The sequence below is a fragment of the Terrapene carolina genome, unplaced genomic scaffold (genome assembly GCF_002925995.2).
Source record: "Terrapene carolina triunguis isolate 2854851 unplaced genomic scaffold, T_m_triunguis-2.0 Scaffold35022, whole genome shotgun sequence".
Taxonomy (NCBI): Eukaryota; Metazoa; Chordata; order Testudines; family Emydidae; genus Terrapene; species Terrapene triunguis.
Genome location: NW_020699373.1, coordinates 13,888,939 through 13,907,878, shown reverse-complemented (window position 1 = coordinate 13,907,878; position 18,940 = coordinate 13,888,939). Strand labels below are relative to the sequence as shown.

The following is an 18,940-nucleotide window of genomic DNA, read 5'->3' as shown; positions in this document are numbered from 1 at the left end:
CATTAACGGGTTTTTAAAATCAAGAGTGTAACCCACGCCCGCTCAGTGTGGAGCCCTGTCCCCCTCTAGTGGTGGCTGGGCCACAGAGAAAGGTTGATGAGCCTGTTTTACAGCCTTGGTTAACCCGTAACTGGTCCTCCAGTGTGGGCGGCGGTGGCGGCAGCAGCAGTACATATTGGGGGGAGGGATAGCTCAGTGGTTTGAGCATTGGCCTGCTAAACCCAGGGTTGTGAGTTCAATCCTGGAGGGGGCCATTTAGGGATCTGGGGTAAAAATCTGTCTGGGGATTGGTCCTGCTTTGACCAGGGGGTTGGACTAGATGACCCTCTGAGGTCCCTTCCAACCCTGATATTCTAGGATTGTATGATCATATTTCTAGAACCAGAGGCCCCACGTTCAGTCTCTGCAGCCAACGAGCCGCCCAGACAGGAGCACCAAGCAGTTTCCACAGCCACAGGCAACGGTGACTGTACAGGGGATACCTTAACACATTCACTCTTCACAGACTGACGGTGTGACTGCGTGCAGCAGAACGAGGCTCTGATCTTGGGCGGGGGAGGGCTCAGCACTATCCTAACCCACATAACATGAGAGAGAGATTCGCGGGAAACGAGCGTTTCTCTTGCACAGCTGTGTTCAGACTCACAGAGAAACAGCCCACCCTTGCGGCTGATGCCCTCGCTGTGAAACGACCAGTGGAATTTCCACTGTGACAAGCCAGGGCTGCGATTGTTGCCAGGCAGCCGCGGGTTTGGCGTTCTAGAGCTTCGCTCTTAAATCTCCATCTGCCCTTTTGGTTTCCAGGAGCGGCCAGTACCATCCACAGGATCCTACCTTAACAGATCAGCTGCCTGCTCAATAGAAATGTCCTCCACAGCTTCGTTGTTTATCGTGAGGATATGATCGCCGGGCAGCAGCTTCCCGTCGGCTGTGCTTCCTAGCAGAGATCAGCAGCTGGTCAGCTACTTGCTCAGAACAGCTTCCCTATGGCTTGCGCAGATCACAACTCTAGGCACTGCTATTCAGTGGAGCATCTACATTTGGTTTTCCAGCCCCAGATGGTGAGAACAAACTCTCTCTCCATCCCCCCCACAACTGAAGACTTATGCTACTGACTGGGTTGAGTGGTGACTCAAAACGGAGTCACCACTCAACCCAGTCAATAGCCCCAACTACAGTTAACAGCCAGAGTTAATAACCCTAGTAACCAATTCACAATGGTCCCTTCTGGTCTCAGAGTCTATGACTTGCCGCAGAAATAAAAGGTTCTAATCCAAAGCCCACTGATGTCAGCAGAACAGCTCCCAGTGACTTCTGAGGGCTTTGGCTCAGGCCCAGAATATGCATGTCGCATTGCAGAGGAACCAGGGGAAGGGAGTTAACATGGGGTGGCGCTGACAGCAGGGTGGGTGGGGTGGGAGAGAGGTCATCTGAGGAAAGGGGTGGCAAAGGAAGGATTGGAGGTGCGGCATGGATTTGTGAGGGCAAGGCAGGGAGGTAGAGATGGGGCACAGGCAGAGGAGGGGAATGCAGATGGACGGGGGAAGGAGATGTGGCAGGGATAGATGGGAGGGGTAAGAGTCATGGAGCGGCACAGCCTGGGGCACGATCAGCGAGGTGGAGAGGAACAAACGCTATTAAAAACAAACCCAGCTTGGTGCCACCGGTGTCAAACCCAGCTCTGCGCCCAGAGTGGTTGGACACCAGGCTCCATGAAAGCTGGGACTATGTTCCCATGTGGCTTCCTCCGGCTTCAGGGGGGATGCTAAAGGTAGGGGCTCACTCACCCTTCCCAGCCCTTCTTGGCTGAGGCCTCTGGAGGAGGGGGACTCAGGGAGGCCTGGTGACAGTGACTCCTACACCCAACTTTGTTCAGTTGGACGAACTACCCAGCCCCTGACAAAGGCTGATCCAGCACCCAGGGCTGGAAGGATCCATCGGAGACCATGCCTGGGATATCAGGGGAATGCCAGCAGGAGAAGGAGCAGGGCTGGGAAAAACGGTGGAGGGAAGCATTAGTGAAAAGCGGTGTGGCCGCGACAAGGCCCTTCCCCATGAACACTGGACCAGAGCGGGAAGGGTGGGAGAGGTGAAAGAAAGGATGAAGAAGGGCATTCCACTGATTCACCCTCAAAGCAAACCCAGCAGGACCCAGTGCACCCAGTCTGTTTAGATTTAAGAAGTATTTCTTACGATTGTACATGATTCACAGTTAAACTTAGGAGAACTCCAAACTTGCTAAGGTCTGCAGGGCACCAAATAACCTTAACTCTGCCCTCTGATGACACCACGCAAGGGCCACAGAATTATGACTACGGCATTTGTGTGTTTGTGGGCCCATATTAGATGAAACAGTTTTAAAGACACTGTTTGTTCCCCCCTGAGGATGGCACTCCAGGGCAAAATTAAAGCTATGTGGGTGCTGCAGCTGTGTATTTCCAGCCCTTAACAAGCATAGATTTTTTTTTAAGTTTCGCTTTAACTCTGAATTCACTATGCCTGTGGTTAAGGATAATTCTAGCACCCTGTCAATGAATCTGCTTCAGAGTACTGAACTATAGATGGTTTAAGGTGAGAAATTACTAATTCAGCTAGTCCAAGCAGCGGATTAGCAGAACATGCTCCTGAGTCACTGGTTTGAAGGGGGAGAGGCCTCTCTCCGCAGAACCAGACTGTTCCGTAGTAAGCTCTGCCAAGGGGCAGAGGGTTTGGTGTGCGGGTGCTGGGTAGCGTTAGTGGCCTCCCAGAGACACGTCAGACTGGATAATCTGGTTGTCCCTCCTGGCTTTAAACTCTCTGACTCTAGGAAGCATGAGGCTACACATTCGGAGCTCTCCTGGGAACACCGCTTCTACCACCATTATAAAGAGAGAAAGGCTAGAGCCAAAGCCCACTAAGTCCTGGAAAAGTTCAGATCCAGATCCAAGCTTCTCATCTCAGGCCGGTTCCTTGCTAGAAATGGACATAACCCGATCAGCCTTATTGGGGGGTGCGTCAGCGTGGAATCCTGCCAGCTGTTCACGGCCCCCAGGCAGCTTCCCCCAGGCACGTATGCCGGGGTGGGGGCGGGAGGGGAAAGGACGATTCCTACCTGCAGCAACTGATGTGATAGTAGGAGGAGGGTTGGGTGAAATCTCAAAGCCATAGTGACCGAGAAGCAAATCCTTGTGTACGGTGACTGTGAGCTTCACCTGCGTTACTGGCTGATTAAGGCCGTCAGATGGGACATCCACTACTGAAGATCTGCCCCTGAGCATTTGGATAAGGGGGAAAGAAAAAGCTGAGGATTAGCAGACATTGACGCACTGATGATTTCTACGAGGACATGGAACCCCGTCCATGTGGTTACCGCCGCTTTTTTAAAGTGCGGTGGGTCTTTTACAAATATTGAACACGTGCAAGAGGAACTGAAAATAAACATCTTCCCAGACTGAGAATAATGGTGCCCCCGAAGCAGAAGCAGTCCTGCCTCAGACTGGCTCAGACCTCTCCTCCAAGGAAAGCCCAAGAAAACAGACTTGCCCGGTAGCCCGTCCTACCCCTTGCTAGATCCATCTCCCTGTCAGACCAGGCCCCATGGCTGATCACACAGCAGTGTCCTACAGAGAGAGGGGAGGCAACCATGTCTAGGGTTTATACAGGTCAAAGACAACATCTGAAATGCCACCCCGAATCCAGCTGGAGCCAGTGCAGACTGCTGAGTGCTGGTGTGACATGCTCTCGCTACGAAGCATCGCTTACTAAGTGGATTCACATTCCGAAGTTGCGTTAGGCCAGGTCAACGCTACGAACTTCTCCAGCATACCTGTGTCTGGCGTGATCCCTGCCCGACAGAGCTATGCTGGCAGGAGCCCTAGGGTACATGCAGGGCCACCCAGAGGATTCAAGGGGCCTGGGGCAAAGCGGGGGAGCGGACATAAAAAAAGGCGCCACCCGCTGCGGCGCTTGTACTCACCGGGCAGTGCGCTGAGTCTGCGGCGGTGGCGGCGGGTCCTTCACTCGCTCCGCGTCTTCGGCAGCACTGAAGACCCGCTGCCGAAGTGTCACCAAAGACCCGGAGCAAGTGAAGGGCCCGCCGCCGAAGTGCCGCCGAAGACCCGGACCGCCACTGGGTGAGTAGCCAGGGAAGGGATTCTCGGGGCGGGCAAATTGCCCCACTTGCCCCCCCCCCCCCCGGGTGGCCCTGGGTACATGAAATTACAAAAAGAGTCCTCCTGCTGGTACAGCTTATTTTGTTCAGGGAACTGGTATAAACTAGACCAACAAAAGCACGTCTTTGCTGGTATAAGCTGCATCTCCACTAGGAAGTATAGCTCCACTGGCAAACTCTTTCTTGTGTAGACAAAGCCCCAGTCTTAAAAGGGCTTGGAGGGATGCCCCGTGCAGGATGCACCACCAAAGCCTGGCCTGGGGGTGACCAAGGTGTGCCTACGGGTAGCAAAGTCCATGTCCAAACCCAAAGGGTGCACGCTCCTCACCCAGGAGAGATGGAAACAACAACGCAGCCTTGGCCACTGCCTCCACCCAAGCACCCGGGAGTAAGTGGGGACCTAGCACAGAGCCAAGGGCAAAGCTGAGTCACGTGCCACAGGTGCTCTGACCTCTCCTGGGGCCGCTTTGCCCACTTTGCCAGTGTTGCTGGTCTGATCTGGGACGAGCCCTGGCCATCCGGCCAGCCCCCAGGTCCGTGGCTCAGTCACTGGCGAGGGTGTTTCTGTGTGCTAGCTGGCTCTGATGAGATGGAGCCAGTGAACGGGCTGACATTAGCATACCGAGCGAAGCACAGCTCCCATCGCCTCGTCAGCCTTCCTGGCACATGCAGAGCATGGTGTTGGGGAGTGAGCCCTCAAGACAAACGAACGGCCTTCTGGGACCTCTTCCAAAATAGGAATGGGGCTACTCAAGACTGAGTCCTAGCTCTGCTGGGGCTGCAGATGTGCCAGTGAAGCTTTGTGCCTGGAAGGCACTGATGGATCTCAGACAGTCCGTCAGGAAAGCTGCTCTTCATCCATCGCCAGGAGACCAGAGGTGTGACACTACACCCCATACTCATCATAGTGGTATGATTATGACATAATTATGATGCATTTTGTACAAGAGGTGTCATGTGAGGTGTCATTGGAAAAGTTATGATTTGCCGAATACGATTATCCTATTTGTAGGCATGGATCATTTTGGTATCTGAAGTTATGAATATTGACTGTGTGTCTGTATTTCCAATGTACCGACTCTGGGTAACCCCCAAAACTAGCCTATCAAGTACAACAATGAAGAAGCTGGACAGTGCTGATGGCCCATCAGTAGGGCCCTATCGAATTCACGGCCATGAAAAATGCATCACAGACCGTGAAATCTGGTCTTTTGTGTGCTTTTACCTATGCTATTCAGATTGAATGGAGGAGACCAGCGTTTCTCAAATTGGGGGGGCCTCACCCAAAAGGGAGTTGCAGTAGGGTCGCCAGGTTATTTTAGGGGGACCGTGGTATTGACAACCTTACTTCTGTGCTGCTGCCTTCACAGCTGGGCAGCCGGAGAGCAGCAGCTATTGGCCAGGCACCCAGCTCTGAAGGCAGCGCCCCGCCGGCAGCAGCACAGATATAAGGGTAGCAATACCATACCATGCCATCCTTACTTCTGCGCTGCGGCCTTCAGAGCTGGGCAGCTGGAGAGTGGCGGCTGCTGACCGAGGGCCCAGCTCTGAAGGCTGCAGTGAAGAAATAAGGGGGCAATACCATACCATGCCTCCCTTACTTCTGCGCTGCTGCTGGCGGTGGCTCTGCCTTCAGAGCTGGGCTCCCGGCCAGCAACTGCCGCTCTCCAGCTGCTGAACTCTGAAGGCAGCACTGCCGCCAGCAGCAGCGCAGAAATAAGGGTAGCAGTACTGCACCCCCCCCATAATAACCTTATGACCCCCCTCCCCGACAACTCCTTTTTGGGTCAGGACCCTTACAAATACATCACCGTGAAATTTCAGATTTAAATATCTGAAATTTACGATTTTTAAAATCCTATGGTTGTGAAATTGACCAAAATGGACCTTGAATTTGGTAGGGCCCTACCCATCAGCAAAGCCAATGGCCCATGGAAGAGCTTAGCCTTCCTGTGAACGTTTCAGCCAGCCTATGAGTAATGGCTGCTACGACTCAGCAAGGCATGCAAGGGCATGTGACCAGACCACAGGACACCAAACTCCATTTTGATACCTGTATTTTTCCACAGACTAGACTGGGAACTGAGCTTGGAACAAAGGGTTCCCGCCATATGGAAAAGCTATACAAGGAGGGGAGTGACACCATCTCTTGGCCTCACTCCCCACACAAGAGAACTCCTGGAAACACCTGAGGAACAAAGACTGAACTGGGAGAAGTGCTGGTCCCAGGCTAAAGGGATTTCCAGCCTGTGTACGGAAACTTGGTGGGCTGCTTGTATCATCAGTCAGGGTGAGAAATTGCTAATTCAAACCCTATCTATCTAGTATGTTAGTCTTTGCGTTTTTGTTTATTTGCTAGGTAATCTGCTTTGATCTGTTTGCTATCACTTAAAATCTATCTCTCTGTCGTTAATAAACTTGTTTTATGTTTTATCTTAACCAGTGTGTTTTGTGTGAAGTGTCTGGGGAAAATCGCAGTTCTGTAAACAAAGGCTGTTGCATATCTTCCCCACATCAAGGGGAAAGCGAACTATATTAATGAGCTTGCATTGTACAAATCCCTGTGCAGTGCAAGATGGTATAATACTGGGTTTATACTTCAGCAAGGGTGCAAGGCTGGGGAGCTAGAAAATTAGCTGTTGTCTTCTGTCTGTCCTTGAGTGGCTTAGGTAAAGCACTCAGGTAGCTCAATTGGGTGTGTGGCACCACCTGCTGTCCTGTTGGGTGAGAACAGGGTCTGGAGAGGCTGGCTGAATCACCAGCAGAGCAGAGAGAGAGAGACCAGCCCAGCTATATGGTTAGGGGGGCAAAGCGGTTCTCACGGCTCCCAGACTGCACCCCGGGGATGACAACCCATCACAAGAGGTACGTCCTAAAGAGGCTTGCTATGCACATGGCAGCGCATACTTTGTCTGGAGGGTGGCAGCGACCAATACAGATGGAAGGGAAGCTTGGGAGGAACCTTCTCAGCCATCTATGTCCAGGAGCTGTGTCTCAGTCACTCCCTTTTCCTGGTTCTCCTCCTCCCCTAGCAGGAGAATCCCATCCGGGGAGCAAGGGCCTCCCGGCTCCTGGTGAGTAGAGGCCCCAGTTCAGCCCTGCCAGCCAGAGAAAACTCTGGGGAACGGGAGCCATTTCAGACCCGTGCCTCTAGCCACTCACACCCTGCTCCACACCAGGGGTGGCAGGAACCAGACATACTAAGCAGGGGTCTCAGCTCTGGCCCAGCTCCAGACCCTCCCAGTCGGCCCGCTCAGCTGTGGCTGTTTGCTCTGCGGCTGGCTCAGCTCTAGGCCAGTGAGTGAAGGAACCCCCGTCCCCGGAGCCGACACAGAACATCCCCTCCATCCACCCAGTGGTGGGGAAAGGGAGGAGGAACTAAGGGGACCCACGTGCAAGAGGGACTTGGGGGTGGATGAGGGAAGGAGATTTACAAGGGGGCACTAGGCTCAGGCCTCCTGCTGAACAGCTGTTGGATGGAAACTATTTGTGGCCACTAGCGACGTGGGTCAGATTGGAAGCAGTGATCTAGAAGACAGACACTCGAGGTCCCAGCCACAGGCCCTGCAGCCATCCTGTTCTGCCCTGAACACAGGCTGGAGAGGGGGTCTTAGGCAAGATGGTCTGGAAGATTAGCTTCAGTTAAATACTCTAATGCATCCCGGTGCATGCGTAACTGCAGCAGGGATAAATGCTGGGGAGAGCTTCCAGAAGTCATTCTGCGCAGTCTGATTGGACAGCGCCCATCCCAGCGCGGCCGAGAGATCCAGAATACGCCCTCCGCTCCCTGCACGCACCACCTGACAACCTCATTCCCTACCAAATGGGCAGAGTTTTGCTGATGGCTCCCTGTAGAGTGGTGTGGGAGTAGCGGAGAGAGTGAAACCCAGGGAGCTAGAGCAGATTTTCCAGACAGGAAGGATACACTATGTCTTTTCAAATAATACTTAATGGACAAGCTATAATAGCATTAAGTGACATCGCATGGTTTATTGGTCCATTGCTGCACATTCCATGAGGCCTGGGACTATGGAGACAGAACAAATTCTGTTCTGTTTTAATGCTGTATTAGGACGGTAAGTGGGGAATTTTAAGATAAGATTCCTCCCCTCGGGTGTAGGGCATTTAAAACTAGACAGGCCAAAGAGCTGGAAAAATGTACTGCAAGGAGCAGTTCTGCCTTGCTAAGGGATTGAGAGAGCCTAACAGATTTCTTCTTATCTTGATGGCATTCAGTCTGATAGGGTATACCCAACATCGGAATGACCTCTTACGTCAAATGTTGGGTGTGTTACACATTATGGCACGACTAATCTAGAAAACAAATTCCTTTAAAAGGCAGAATACATCCGTCGTTATTGTAATTTTATAGCACTCAGACGTGCCAGGTGGTTTACAGACAGAGGAGAGACAGGGCCCCTGACCCAAGAGCTGGGCACATTTTTCTGCTGAAACTTTTTTGGGAGAAAAATACAGATCGACACAGAAACGTTTTGCGAATGTGTCTCAGTTTCACCAATGTTTGTGTCAAATCCTCTCTGCCCCCCCAAATTCTGAAAAGTCAAAACATTTTGGTTTGAAATAACTTGGTTTTCAAATTTCCATCAATGTTATTAAAAACATTAAAAAATGCTCAAAATTCGAAATGAAGCATTTTGTTTCAGAGCAAATCAAACATTTAGTTTGACCCCAAATGCCTTTGTTTTTCAGCTTTTTGATTCACCGAAAATCCCTAAACATTTTCATTTTCAGTTTGACCCAAAACAATTCCCCCCCGCCCAATTTTTCAGTAAACCAAAAAAATCCATTATTGGCTCATCTCTATTAATAATCTCATGTTAGATGTGACACATCATGTTAGCAGCTAGGGAACATATAAGAAAGCTCAGGTGAGATCAAAGAAGCTATAGGCCAGGCTGCTCACTGCGTACAATGCTACTCCACATCAGTCAGAGTGCCATCATCTGACCCTAAAATAACACAACAAAGAGAAATAGAAACCAGTTGATACAGGGCCAAACCTGGCCACCCGCATTCCAGGCTGGGTAGTTCATTATTCCACACATAATCCTACCAATTACAGTGAGATGGACTGTGTAGCAAGGCGCTACCCACCGTGTAAATGTAGCATCTGGCCCACAGTAATTAGCTTTGGGCTGCTTAAAAATGTAATGCATGTTACGTTCTAGAACATATGGAATTCATGATCCCCGAAAGGAACAAAGGGAGGGGTCAGGCCCGAGGTCTCAGACCTTCCCTAACTTGCTGGAAACCAGTTTGTTCAGCACCTGAATAGTAAAGATCCTGTTCATGAAAATGTATTTACCTGGATATGCTATCCCGAGATCGACGGAGCCATCTTGCTACCATTTGTTCTATTCTACGGGCTTTGCGTGTTTGGAATAAGTTAGTCTCCAGATCTTCCATTTACCTGAAGAAGACAGAGGTTATTACAAACTTAGGGACATGGGAATCACCAGACTGGATCAGACTAGCGGTCTAGTGCCTGTCTCGGACAGAAGCCAGTACCAGATGCAACAAACCCTGCACTAGACAGTTATGGGATTACCTGCCCATACAGGGAGGTGTACCCCTAGGCCCAGGCTGCTAGTGGAGCCCTGAAGCATGAGTGTCGACATCCCTTCTACAACGCAGGGACGATTCTTGTAAAGGCATTTCCATTGAACGGGCCAGAACCTGGGAACTGTTGCACAGAACCTGGGGTCGGGTGTTCCAGCCAGCTGCAGGGGAATCAGGGGCATGGGCTGCACATTTGGCCATGTACGGCGCTGACCAAGTCACCCCGTGCACAATGTGTGATACTAGCAGGAACAATTTGCACAGGGGTCTGTCGGAATGCAGGAAGCTTAGCCTAGCGCATCTCATGTGCGCCCCTTCTTGAGTCACATATTCTGTGAGGCAGGATTTGGCCCTACGCAGTTGCTCACTCCCATGGTTTTATCACAAATCTCATCTCCCCTGGATTCGTGTGACTACACGAGACTCTCAACTTTTATTTTGTTTTAAATTAAGTTTCTAGCCCTCATTGTTGCAGAGAAAAGCTAGAGAACACAAAGCCCCAGTGCCTCCAATACCAGCCGGTAACAATAAAAAAGACCCAGCCTTTATTATTTTTCAAAGCTCATGATCTTGGGAGACCCCAACTCACTTTCCGAATGCTTGGGGTTGAGAATACTGCTCATGTATTTTTAAACAGAGGTATTATGCAGTCTATGCTCAAAATGTGACCTACTTGATAACGTAGGGACACATGGAAAGAGATCAATTACTTTGTATGAACCCACAAATTGGTGCCGTAGATCAGTGGTTTTCAACCTTTTTTCATTTGCAGATCCCAAAAAAATTTCGAATGGAGGTGTGGACCCCTTGGGATATCTTAGACATAGTCTGCGGACCCCAGGGGTCCACTGGCCGCAGTTTTGAAAACTGCCCTAGATAAAACAAAGTGTTACCAAGGGCTGGTCTACACTGGGGGCGCGGGGGGCGATATAAGATACGCAACTTCAGCTACGAGAATAGTGTAGCTGAAGTCGACGTATCTTATTTCGACTTTCCTCATGGCGCGGGATCGACGGTCGCGGCTCCCCCGTTGACTCCGCTTCCGCCTCTCACCCTGGTGGAGTTCCGGAGTCGACAGGGAGCGCGGCGGGGACTGATTTATCGCATCTAGATGAGACGTGATAAATCGATCCCCGATAGATCGATCGCTACCTGCCGATCCGGCGGGTAGCGTGGATGTACCCCAAGAGAAAGAGTTAATATATCTAGAACTTCCTACCATTCTATCCCCTGCACCTTGTGTGAATTTTATTAGTACAGTTATTGGGTGCCACCTGCGGCACTAGCGCCTCATTACAGAAACTAATTCTGGCTAGTCACTATCTAAATCTTCTCTGGTATCAGCAATCATGATGTGCAAAAAAGAATCCTGATTTCAGTGCCCTGAAGCAGCGCCATGTCCCAGTTCTGGAAGAGCGCTCCCCGATCTCTGTAGCAATGACTCCACATTATTACAATTTTAGGTATCTGCAAATCCACATTCTAAATTTTAAGTTCAGTCAACACTCCTGTGAACTGCAGAAATATGTAGGTCCAACCTGACAACAGCTTTAACAGTTTATGTTCAAAGAAATCCTGATACATAGGCAGCAACGCTGGGAAGGATGAGCCCACCTGGCCAGGGGGTGCAGGGGAACACCCTTCTGGTTATTCTTCATCGGTGGCTGGGCTTTTGCCTTTGACCACCTGATTGTGCTGGTCATTACCCCCCTCGACGTCAGCTAGTGCTAAGGAGAAGGGAGTCATTCTTCAGGCTGGAGGAATGTTTCGGGCTGGATGAGGAGGTTCCAGCTATCTTGGGGAGAGGAATGTCCACTGCAGAGAGCAGCCACATGCCCGGTCTGTGACAGAATTTTGTCTCATTTTAAATATGTATACTGGCTGGGTAGCCATAGGAATTCTACAGAGATTAACAGCTACACAAGGAACAGGATTGGCAAGCTCATTCACACTGGGAGGAATGGTGTTAAAACTGGTGGCTGAAAACTAAATTCTATACTAATAATTAATTAGATTGAGGTCTGCTAATCCTTGGACTACAGAAGTAAATTTGGTTAGATTAATCTCTCTGAATGACTAACATAAAATCTCATTGTAGTGAGGGGGCGTGGCCTCCCTTTGAGACGGACAGGAAGGGACCACCACCCGCCCCCTGGTGGGCAGAACCAGGAAGGCCACACCCACCCCACCAGAAGCAGAGAGGCGGGACAGGAACAGGAAGTACAAAAGGCGGGCCCGACAGCTCAGTTGTGCTGGAACTGCTGAGGGAGAAAGACATTTCTTCACTGCTGCCAGAGTGGGACGCCGAGGAGGACCTCTGTTGCCCCGAGGACTTGCCTGAGCTTCCAGAGAGTCCCGCCATTACCGACACCGAGGAGCTGCTGGGACTACCGTTGGTGGTGTACCCTGGGGAGATGGAGGATGACCCTGGATCTAGGTACATCCCGAGGGGAGGGGAGGAAGTGGCCCAGGGACAGCTAACTGTAGTCTGGCTGCGTGAACCCAGGTCAGTGTGTTGTGGCTGGATCCCTGCTGACCCAGTAGCAGAATGCTCCGCCACTGTTAGGGCTCTGGGCTAGCACTTGGTGGAGTAGGGTGGGCCCAGGTCCCCCTACCACTCCATCCCTGGGATGGCAGCCTCCCCGCCTTAGATCAGGAGGCCTGCGTTAGTCTACCGTCCACCAGAGCTAGGACACTAGATCCTGTACTGCTCTTCCCTGCCTGAGGGCTGGAGCTTGGTGCCCCGCCATAGGATCTGGGCCCTAGACTATTCACTGCTCTGCCCTGCCTGGAGGCCAGAGTCCCCTAGCCTATTGGGTACTCTGCCTTGCCTGAGGCCTGGGCTCCTAGACTATTTACTGCCCTCCCTGCTTGAGGGCCAGAGCCCTTTAGACAGTTTGGGGCTCTACCCTGCCTGAGGGCTTGTGCCCAACCCAGCTCAGAGGGCCTGGGCGCCAAAGATAGCTAATCCCCACCCCCTTTTCCAGACTGCCTTTTGTGGAACAAGACAGTGAGGGGGTGTGGCCTCCCTCCAAGACTGACAGGGAGGGACGGCCACGCTCTCTTACTCTCATCCAAACCATTCTAGTCAAATCCTACTGAACCCTGGTATTCTGGGCGTGGAAGCTTTCGAACAAGAATGACTAACCTCGAAAGACAATGCTAACCCTCTAGATTTCATTACCCTGTGTTTCTGGGCAAACACTTTATATTCATTTTTTACGATCTTAATAGTTTGTTATGGCAGTATTGAAAAAGGGCGATGAGGGCCCATGATACAACCGAGCCATGCAGCGGTATCATTTTACTGTACAATTGCAATAAATTGCATCAATAGCCAGACTGCATTAGCAATTTCAAGCAATAAAAGAATAATCTATACACATCTCTTTTTGTTTGAAGAACTGGTGCCTTTCAGATTTATATTGCTATAGTCCTATAAAGGGTCAGGGGGACTGTGCTTCAATTCTTAACAAATCAGTTCTCTGGAGTTTCTTTTTGATGGCACAGAGATTTTGGTGTAGAACAGTGGCTCCCAAACTTTAACAACCTGTGAACCCCTTTCACTAAAATGTCAAGTCTGGCGACCCCCCCTCCTAAAAATGTATATTTCCAGGGATTTTCTCCTTTACCTGAGTATAAATTATAAAAACAGTGATCTTGGAAATATAAAATTTGTTTTTATGACATGCTTATTACCAGGGCCGGCTCCAGGCACCAGCCCAGCAAGCAGGTGCTTGGGGCGGCCAAGGGGAAGGGGCGGCACGTCGGGCTGTTCGGCAGCGGGTCCCTCTCGGAGGGAAGCACCTGCCGCCGAATTCCCGCCGAAGAAGAAAGCGGCGCGGTGGAGCTGCTGCCGATCGCTTGGGGCGGCAAAAACCCTGGAGCCGGTCCTGCTTATTACTCGCTATTATTAATTATTATTTATCATTACAGTATTTGTATTACATTATGAAAATGGCAACACTCTTCCAAGATCTCACTTTCGTAGCTTGTATCTCTTTGAATAAGCCTGTTATAAGACAAGGCTCCTATGTTTCATCAAGGAGTATCAGATGTGAAACAGCATGAAGGGATTTAAGAAGCCAACTCAAAGAGTTTCTCCTACACAAGCATTCAGGTTTTGAGCAGTCCAGGCAAACAACGCACGTTACAACAAAGCTTAAAATTTGTTCTTCATAATACTTTTAAAAACAACACTAGCTGCCTATTTAATTTTAACAACAGCAAAAAATATTCACCTCCCTTTCCATTTCTTATAAGGAATCTTGAAGTTTAAATCTCCTGAGTGTGATAGCGATGCTTGCTTTGATCTGCTTAGTTCTTGGAAGTCCAGGGGCTCCGGGCTGCTGGGCCCGGGCTGCCCGGGGTCTCTAGGGACAGCTCTGGCAGCCATTAGGAAATTTTTTTTCTCAAGCACCCCCTGTAACATTTCACGAACCCCAGTTTGGGAACCACTGGTGTAGAAAAACAAGACTTCCAGAAAGCTGCCTGCACTCAAATCATTCCTATTTGTCAGTTATTTAAGCAATATTTATATACATGAATATTATAATTCCTTCCAAGAGCCTCGGTCCCTATCTCTAGAGTAGGACTAAATGCCACAGATGCTTTTTCAGCTCCATTTACTGTAATTTTATTTACCTCCTTTGAAGGTTCTGGTCAGAAATAGGATTACATCAAAATGGCTACTTAACAGATCCATTCCCTTGTCTATTCAGAGTTACAGATGCTGATTTTTACAGGCAGAAATAAGATTTTTTTTTTAGCTCAATTAGCCCTGCTGAACTAATTAGCTATGAGAGCAGGAGCTAGATAGGTTCTGGCTAATAAGTCATTTACAGAATTCCAGCTACAAAATCTCTGGCTAGTGATGAGACAAAGTGCTCAGCTTGACTTTCAGATCCCAAGTTGAATTTGCAAGTCTACAATTATAACAACGTCCATAGTCAGTTAGTTTACAGGTAAAACGCATTTTTCTAAGAGAAATCCAGCATACCACTAAGCCATGTTTAGAGTCACGTTTCACACACTAGATCAGAAAAAGTTGTAGGCTACCACTGAATCCACAGAAATAAAAGGGGACACCACAAAGAGATTTTAATCTAAAAAGCACGAAAAGCTGAAGACTGGTATTACTCTATAGAAAGAAAACCAGAATATAGCTGTTGCATCCACCTGTTGTCTCTTATTGTATACTCAGATTGTAAGCCCTTGTGGGGTGGGGGTCATCTTTTTGTTTTGTAAGTACAGCTCCTAGCACAATAGGGTCCTGCTCCATGACTGGGGCACCTAGGGGCTATGCAATACAAATAAATAAATAAATAATATTTAGCATCACTCCAGCTACAGAAGAGATGATGGCAGGGTTGCCAGGAGAGTTGTATGAAACTTCTGTGCCCGAACCATGCAAATTCAGCTAGTTTTAGACCCAAATGTGAAATCCATGGAGGTTTAGTGAATCTAGGGCTGACCCAGGACCCCTCTCAATAGAACCCCTCAGGAGACCCACGCTCTCCCCACCACTTGTAGCTCAAGTTTTCTTCTGAGGGAGAGGGGCCAGGCCCAGTGGTCTGCTTTGGCTTCTCTTCAGCCCTCAGGGAGTGGCCGTGTAATCTATTTCACTTCCTGCTCCATTGGGGTGGACAGAAGGAAAGGGCATAGAATCCATTCCCCAGTAGATCCTTGGTGTAGGGTGACTATATTTCCCAAAGGGAAAACGGGACACTGCCTGGGCCTAGCCTCAGGGCTCCCCCCTGCCCAACACGGGGCTGGCCCAAGCCCTGCCCCCGTTCCTGGCATGGGGCTGGCCTGAGCTGCTCAGCCAAGCCCTGCCTGCCTCCGCGATGCGAGGCTGGAGTTGGCATTGCTGCTCGCTCGCACCCTGTCTGCCCTTCGCCTGAGCCGTGCCGGCATCGCCGCTCACCCTCCTCTTTGACAAAAATCGACATTTGTCCCGTTTGCTCTTTCCAACTTGATCAGTTGCCAGAAAAGGCTGCACGGCCAGGACAGGGGTTAAAAAAGGGACTGTCCCGGCCAAAACGGGATGTCTGGTCACCCTACCACAGTGAAGCCTCTAGGCCTGCCTGACTTTCTGATGCAGCAGGATCTGGAATTTTGCCTCCAGTCATGTTGTTACTGCATCTGTCTCTGAAAGATGGCCAAGAATCCTCTAGAGGAACAGGGCATTCCTTATGCAGCCAACTTTATTACGCTTTTATTATGCGGCCACCTTGGAAACAAACTAGGACTGATGGGATGGACGCTTATGAACTTTCCAAAAGGAAAGAGGAGAAAGTTCAGCTCAAACAGGAACTTGGACAGAAAACAAGGCTGCAGTGCCCGGCAGCGCTATGCCAGAGCAGGCTAATGGATGCTTACGGTGCACTGCAGGTGGGTATTTAAGAAAACCACCTGCCTAGGGAGCAGTTCAAAACAAGGAAGCAGTGCTGTTGATTACGGCACATGGTGCTTCAGTCCCCTGCATATGGAGAGTTAATTCCCTTTCCGCATGAATACTTTATGCTTCCTGTCGGCAGGGCCGGCTCTAGGGTTTTTGCCGCCCCAAGCAAAAACATTTTTGGCTGCCCCCCACCCCAGCCCTGGGCTCCCCCGCCTGCTGCCCCAGCCCTGGGCTCTTCCCCCCCACACCCGCACCCCCTGCCGCCCCAGCCCTGGGCTCTCACCCCCCCACCCGCACCCCCTGCTGCCCCAGCCCTGGGTCACTGGTAACTCGCTCCCAGGGCGGGTCATCTGCATCCTACTCATGACACTAGCAGGGATGGAGGCTGCATCCACCCGACTCCTTCCCGGAACCCAGGGGGCCCCTGATTCCGCCCACTCCGGCGCTGGCAGGGTCGGGGTAAGCAGCGGGGCTTCCGGGCTGCGCCTCAGCCCAGGGTCCCTCCAGCTGGGACTCCTGCCTCCAGGACCGGCCGGGAATTGGGAGGGCAGAGCTGGGGGGACCGCCCCGGCAGGGCAGCCTCAGAGGGAGCGGCCAGCGGGGAACGGAGCCCCGGAGAGCGGGACGTGGGCCCCGCCCGGCAGCGCCCTGGGCACCGGTCCCCTCTATGGCCCCTCTGCTGCTCCTGGCCTCCCTGCCGCAGCCCCTGGGCAGCTCGGGCCGATTCGCCCAGCCCCAGCTGCGGCACTGGGGGGCGGCTGCCTTGTGGCACTTACAGGCGGCTCCGTGCGCCCTGCGGGGTGGCCCCCAGCTCAAGCATCCCGTGCTCCACGTGTCGGAGCCTGTCGGATGGCCCGCCCGGGCCCAGCGGCGCGAACCACAGCGGCCCCAGGGCGCCCTCCGCGCTGCTGCTGCTGGACCTCAGTCTCGGGGCCAGCTTTGGCCACCCGCTGCGGCTCTTCCACCTGGACTTCGGCATCAGCTTGGGGGCCGGGGCAGTGTCTACCTGGGTGAGCGCCCGCAGGGCCGGCCCCCAAACAAAACAAACAAAAAGGATGGCCCGAATGCCGCCCCTGCAAATGTGCCGCCCCAAGCACCTGCTTGCTTTGCTGGTGCATAGAGCCGGCCCTGCCTGTCGACCCACTCCTAGCCCACAAGCTGCCTGCACACAATGATACCTTGCGAGATAGATACACTACTGCAAGAGTGTCATTTTCCTAGCTCGTCCCTTTGACCGCATCGCCCTTCTCTGTCCATCACATCCCACGCAAACTTCTCGCCTTCCTAGCCTGCCCCCGGCCGGCGGATCATCTCTCGCGCACTGTCGAGTTGTCGACTCCTGCCTCTGGCCAGCCCATGATGTCAGGCTCCATCACCCACTCGTTACATTTCCCAACAAACACCTTTGTTCTTCCTCTCATGCTGCTCCTTACGTTAGAGAGGATCTTCTGTGAGCCTCCCAAAGCCACCTCAGTGTCCCCTTCACATCTCTCCTCAAAACCCCCCTCTGCTACAATGCCTCAACAGTCGACAACAGATTAGGGTGCTGAGAACAGGCTGAGCGGTAGGGCAGCACAAGGAAATATCGAGCCACTATCTGTCTGTATCCATCTGTGGTCATAGGTGCCGACTTCCCCCCCTTTCCCGTGGGTGCTCGACCCGCCCCTGGCTCCATCCTGCCCCCCTCCACCCCTTCCATGAGGCCCCACCCCTGCCCCGCCTCTTCCCCGCCCCCATTCCAACTCCTTCCCCAAATCCCCGCCCCAGCCCTGCCTCTTTCCTGCTTCCTCACTGGAGCGTGCCATGTTCCCGCTTCTTCCCCCCACTCCCACCCCAGAAGCGTGTTAATGCTGCCAAACAGCTGTTTGGCAGCGGCCGGGCGGGCAACGCTGGGAGATAGGCGGAGGAACGGGGACGCGGCGCGCTCAGGAGAGGGGGGGAGCAGGAGGAGGAGGTGGGACGGGAGAGGAGGAGAGCTTGGCTGCCGGTGGGTGCAGAGCACCCACTAATTTTTCCCTGTGGGTGCTCCAGCCCCTGAGCACCCATGGAGTCGGTGCCTGTGTCTGTGGTCTCTTGTCTTAGACTGTCAGCTCTTTGGGGCATGGGCTGTGTTCTGTGTCTGTACAGCGCCTAGCACAATGGGGGCCTGATTTATCACTGAGTCGCCTGGGTGCTATCGCAAACCAATAAGTAATGATAATACGGTAAGTTCTGCAAATGCGTGTTTAGCTCCGACGGCCCCACTTCTAGCTTTTCTGGGACACACGCTGGAATAGAAGCAGCAGAGAAAACAGCCTTTTTGAAAACTGTTTAATGCATGCGATAGTTCAGCTAATGGGGAAAAAGGTTATTACTTAATTCCAGGCGTGACGGCTGCACAATCCATTTTACAGCGGTCAGAAAAGCTTGACAATATGAACCCGACGGCAAATAAGAACCACCCAAGCTGTATTTTTTTAAAAAGAAATCTCATGAATTTTAAGATCGTGTTCAAAACTGGCGAGTTGAGAGAGCGGCAGTATTGCAGGGATTCCTGCCTCTAGTCCAACAACACGTAGCTCTATGATTCCTGCGTGCCCTCTCCGAGGAGGCTGCTTGAGCAAACCCTAGGTTTCTCCTTCCTTAATTATGAAAGTTACCTTACGCCACCGAGAAACAGGGTCAAGAAGACACCCCCCTCCCGCCCCGGCATGGAGCAAGACCCAAAGTGTGGATTCTCATGGTGTCACGGTCAGAGAACACACAGCGGCGGCTTCAGGAACCAGCGCTCCAAGCACGTGCCTGGGGCGGCAAGCCGCGGGGGGCGC

The 18,940-nt window shown here is 51.7% G+C and overlaps 1 protein-coding gene across 1 annotated transcript in view; it reads right to left on the bottom strand.

Annotated features, from left to right (window-relative positions):
- The window catches only part of LOC113405305 (FERM and PDZ domain-containing protein 1-like), a 36,744-nt gene extending 19,632 nt beyond the window's left edge, over positions 1-17,112 (bottom strand). The window contains exons 1-3 of the mRNA XM_026646368.2: positions 16,910-17,112; positions 3,092-3,249; positions 835-937 (exon numbers count right to left, since the gene is read on the bottom strand). Of these exons, the coding sequence (XP_026502153.2) occupies positions 835-937; positions 3,092-3,249; positions 16,910-17,112 (464 nt within the window). The remainder of the gene's footprint in view (positions 1-834; positions 938-3,091; positions 3,250-16,909) is intronic.
- Positions 17,113-18,940: the final 1,828 nt, after the last annotated feature.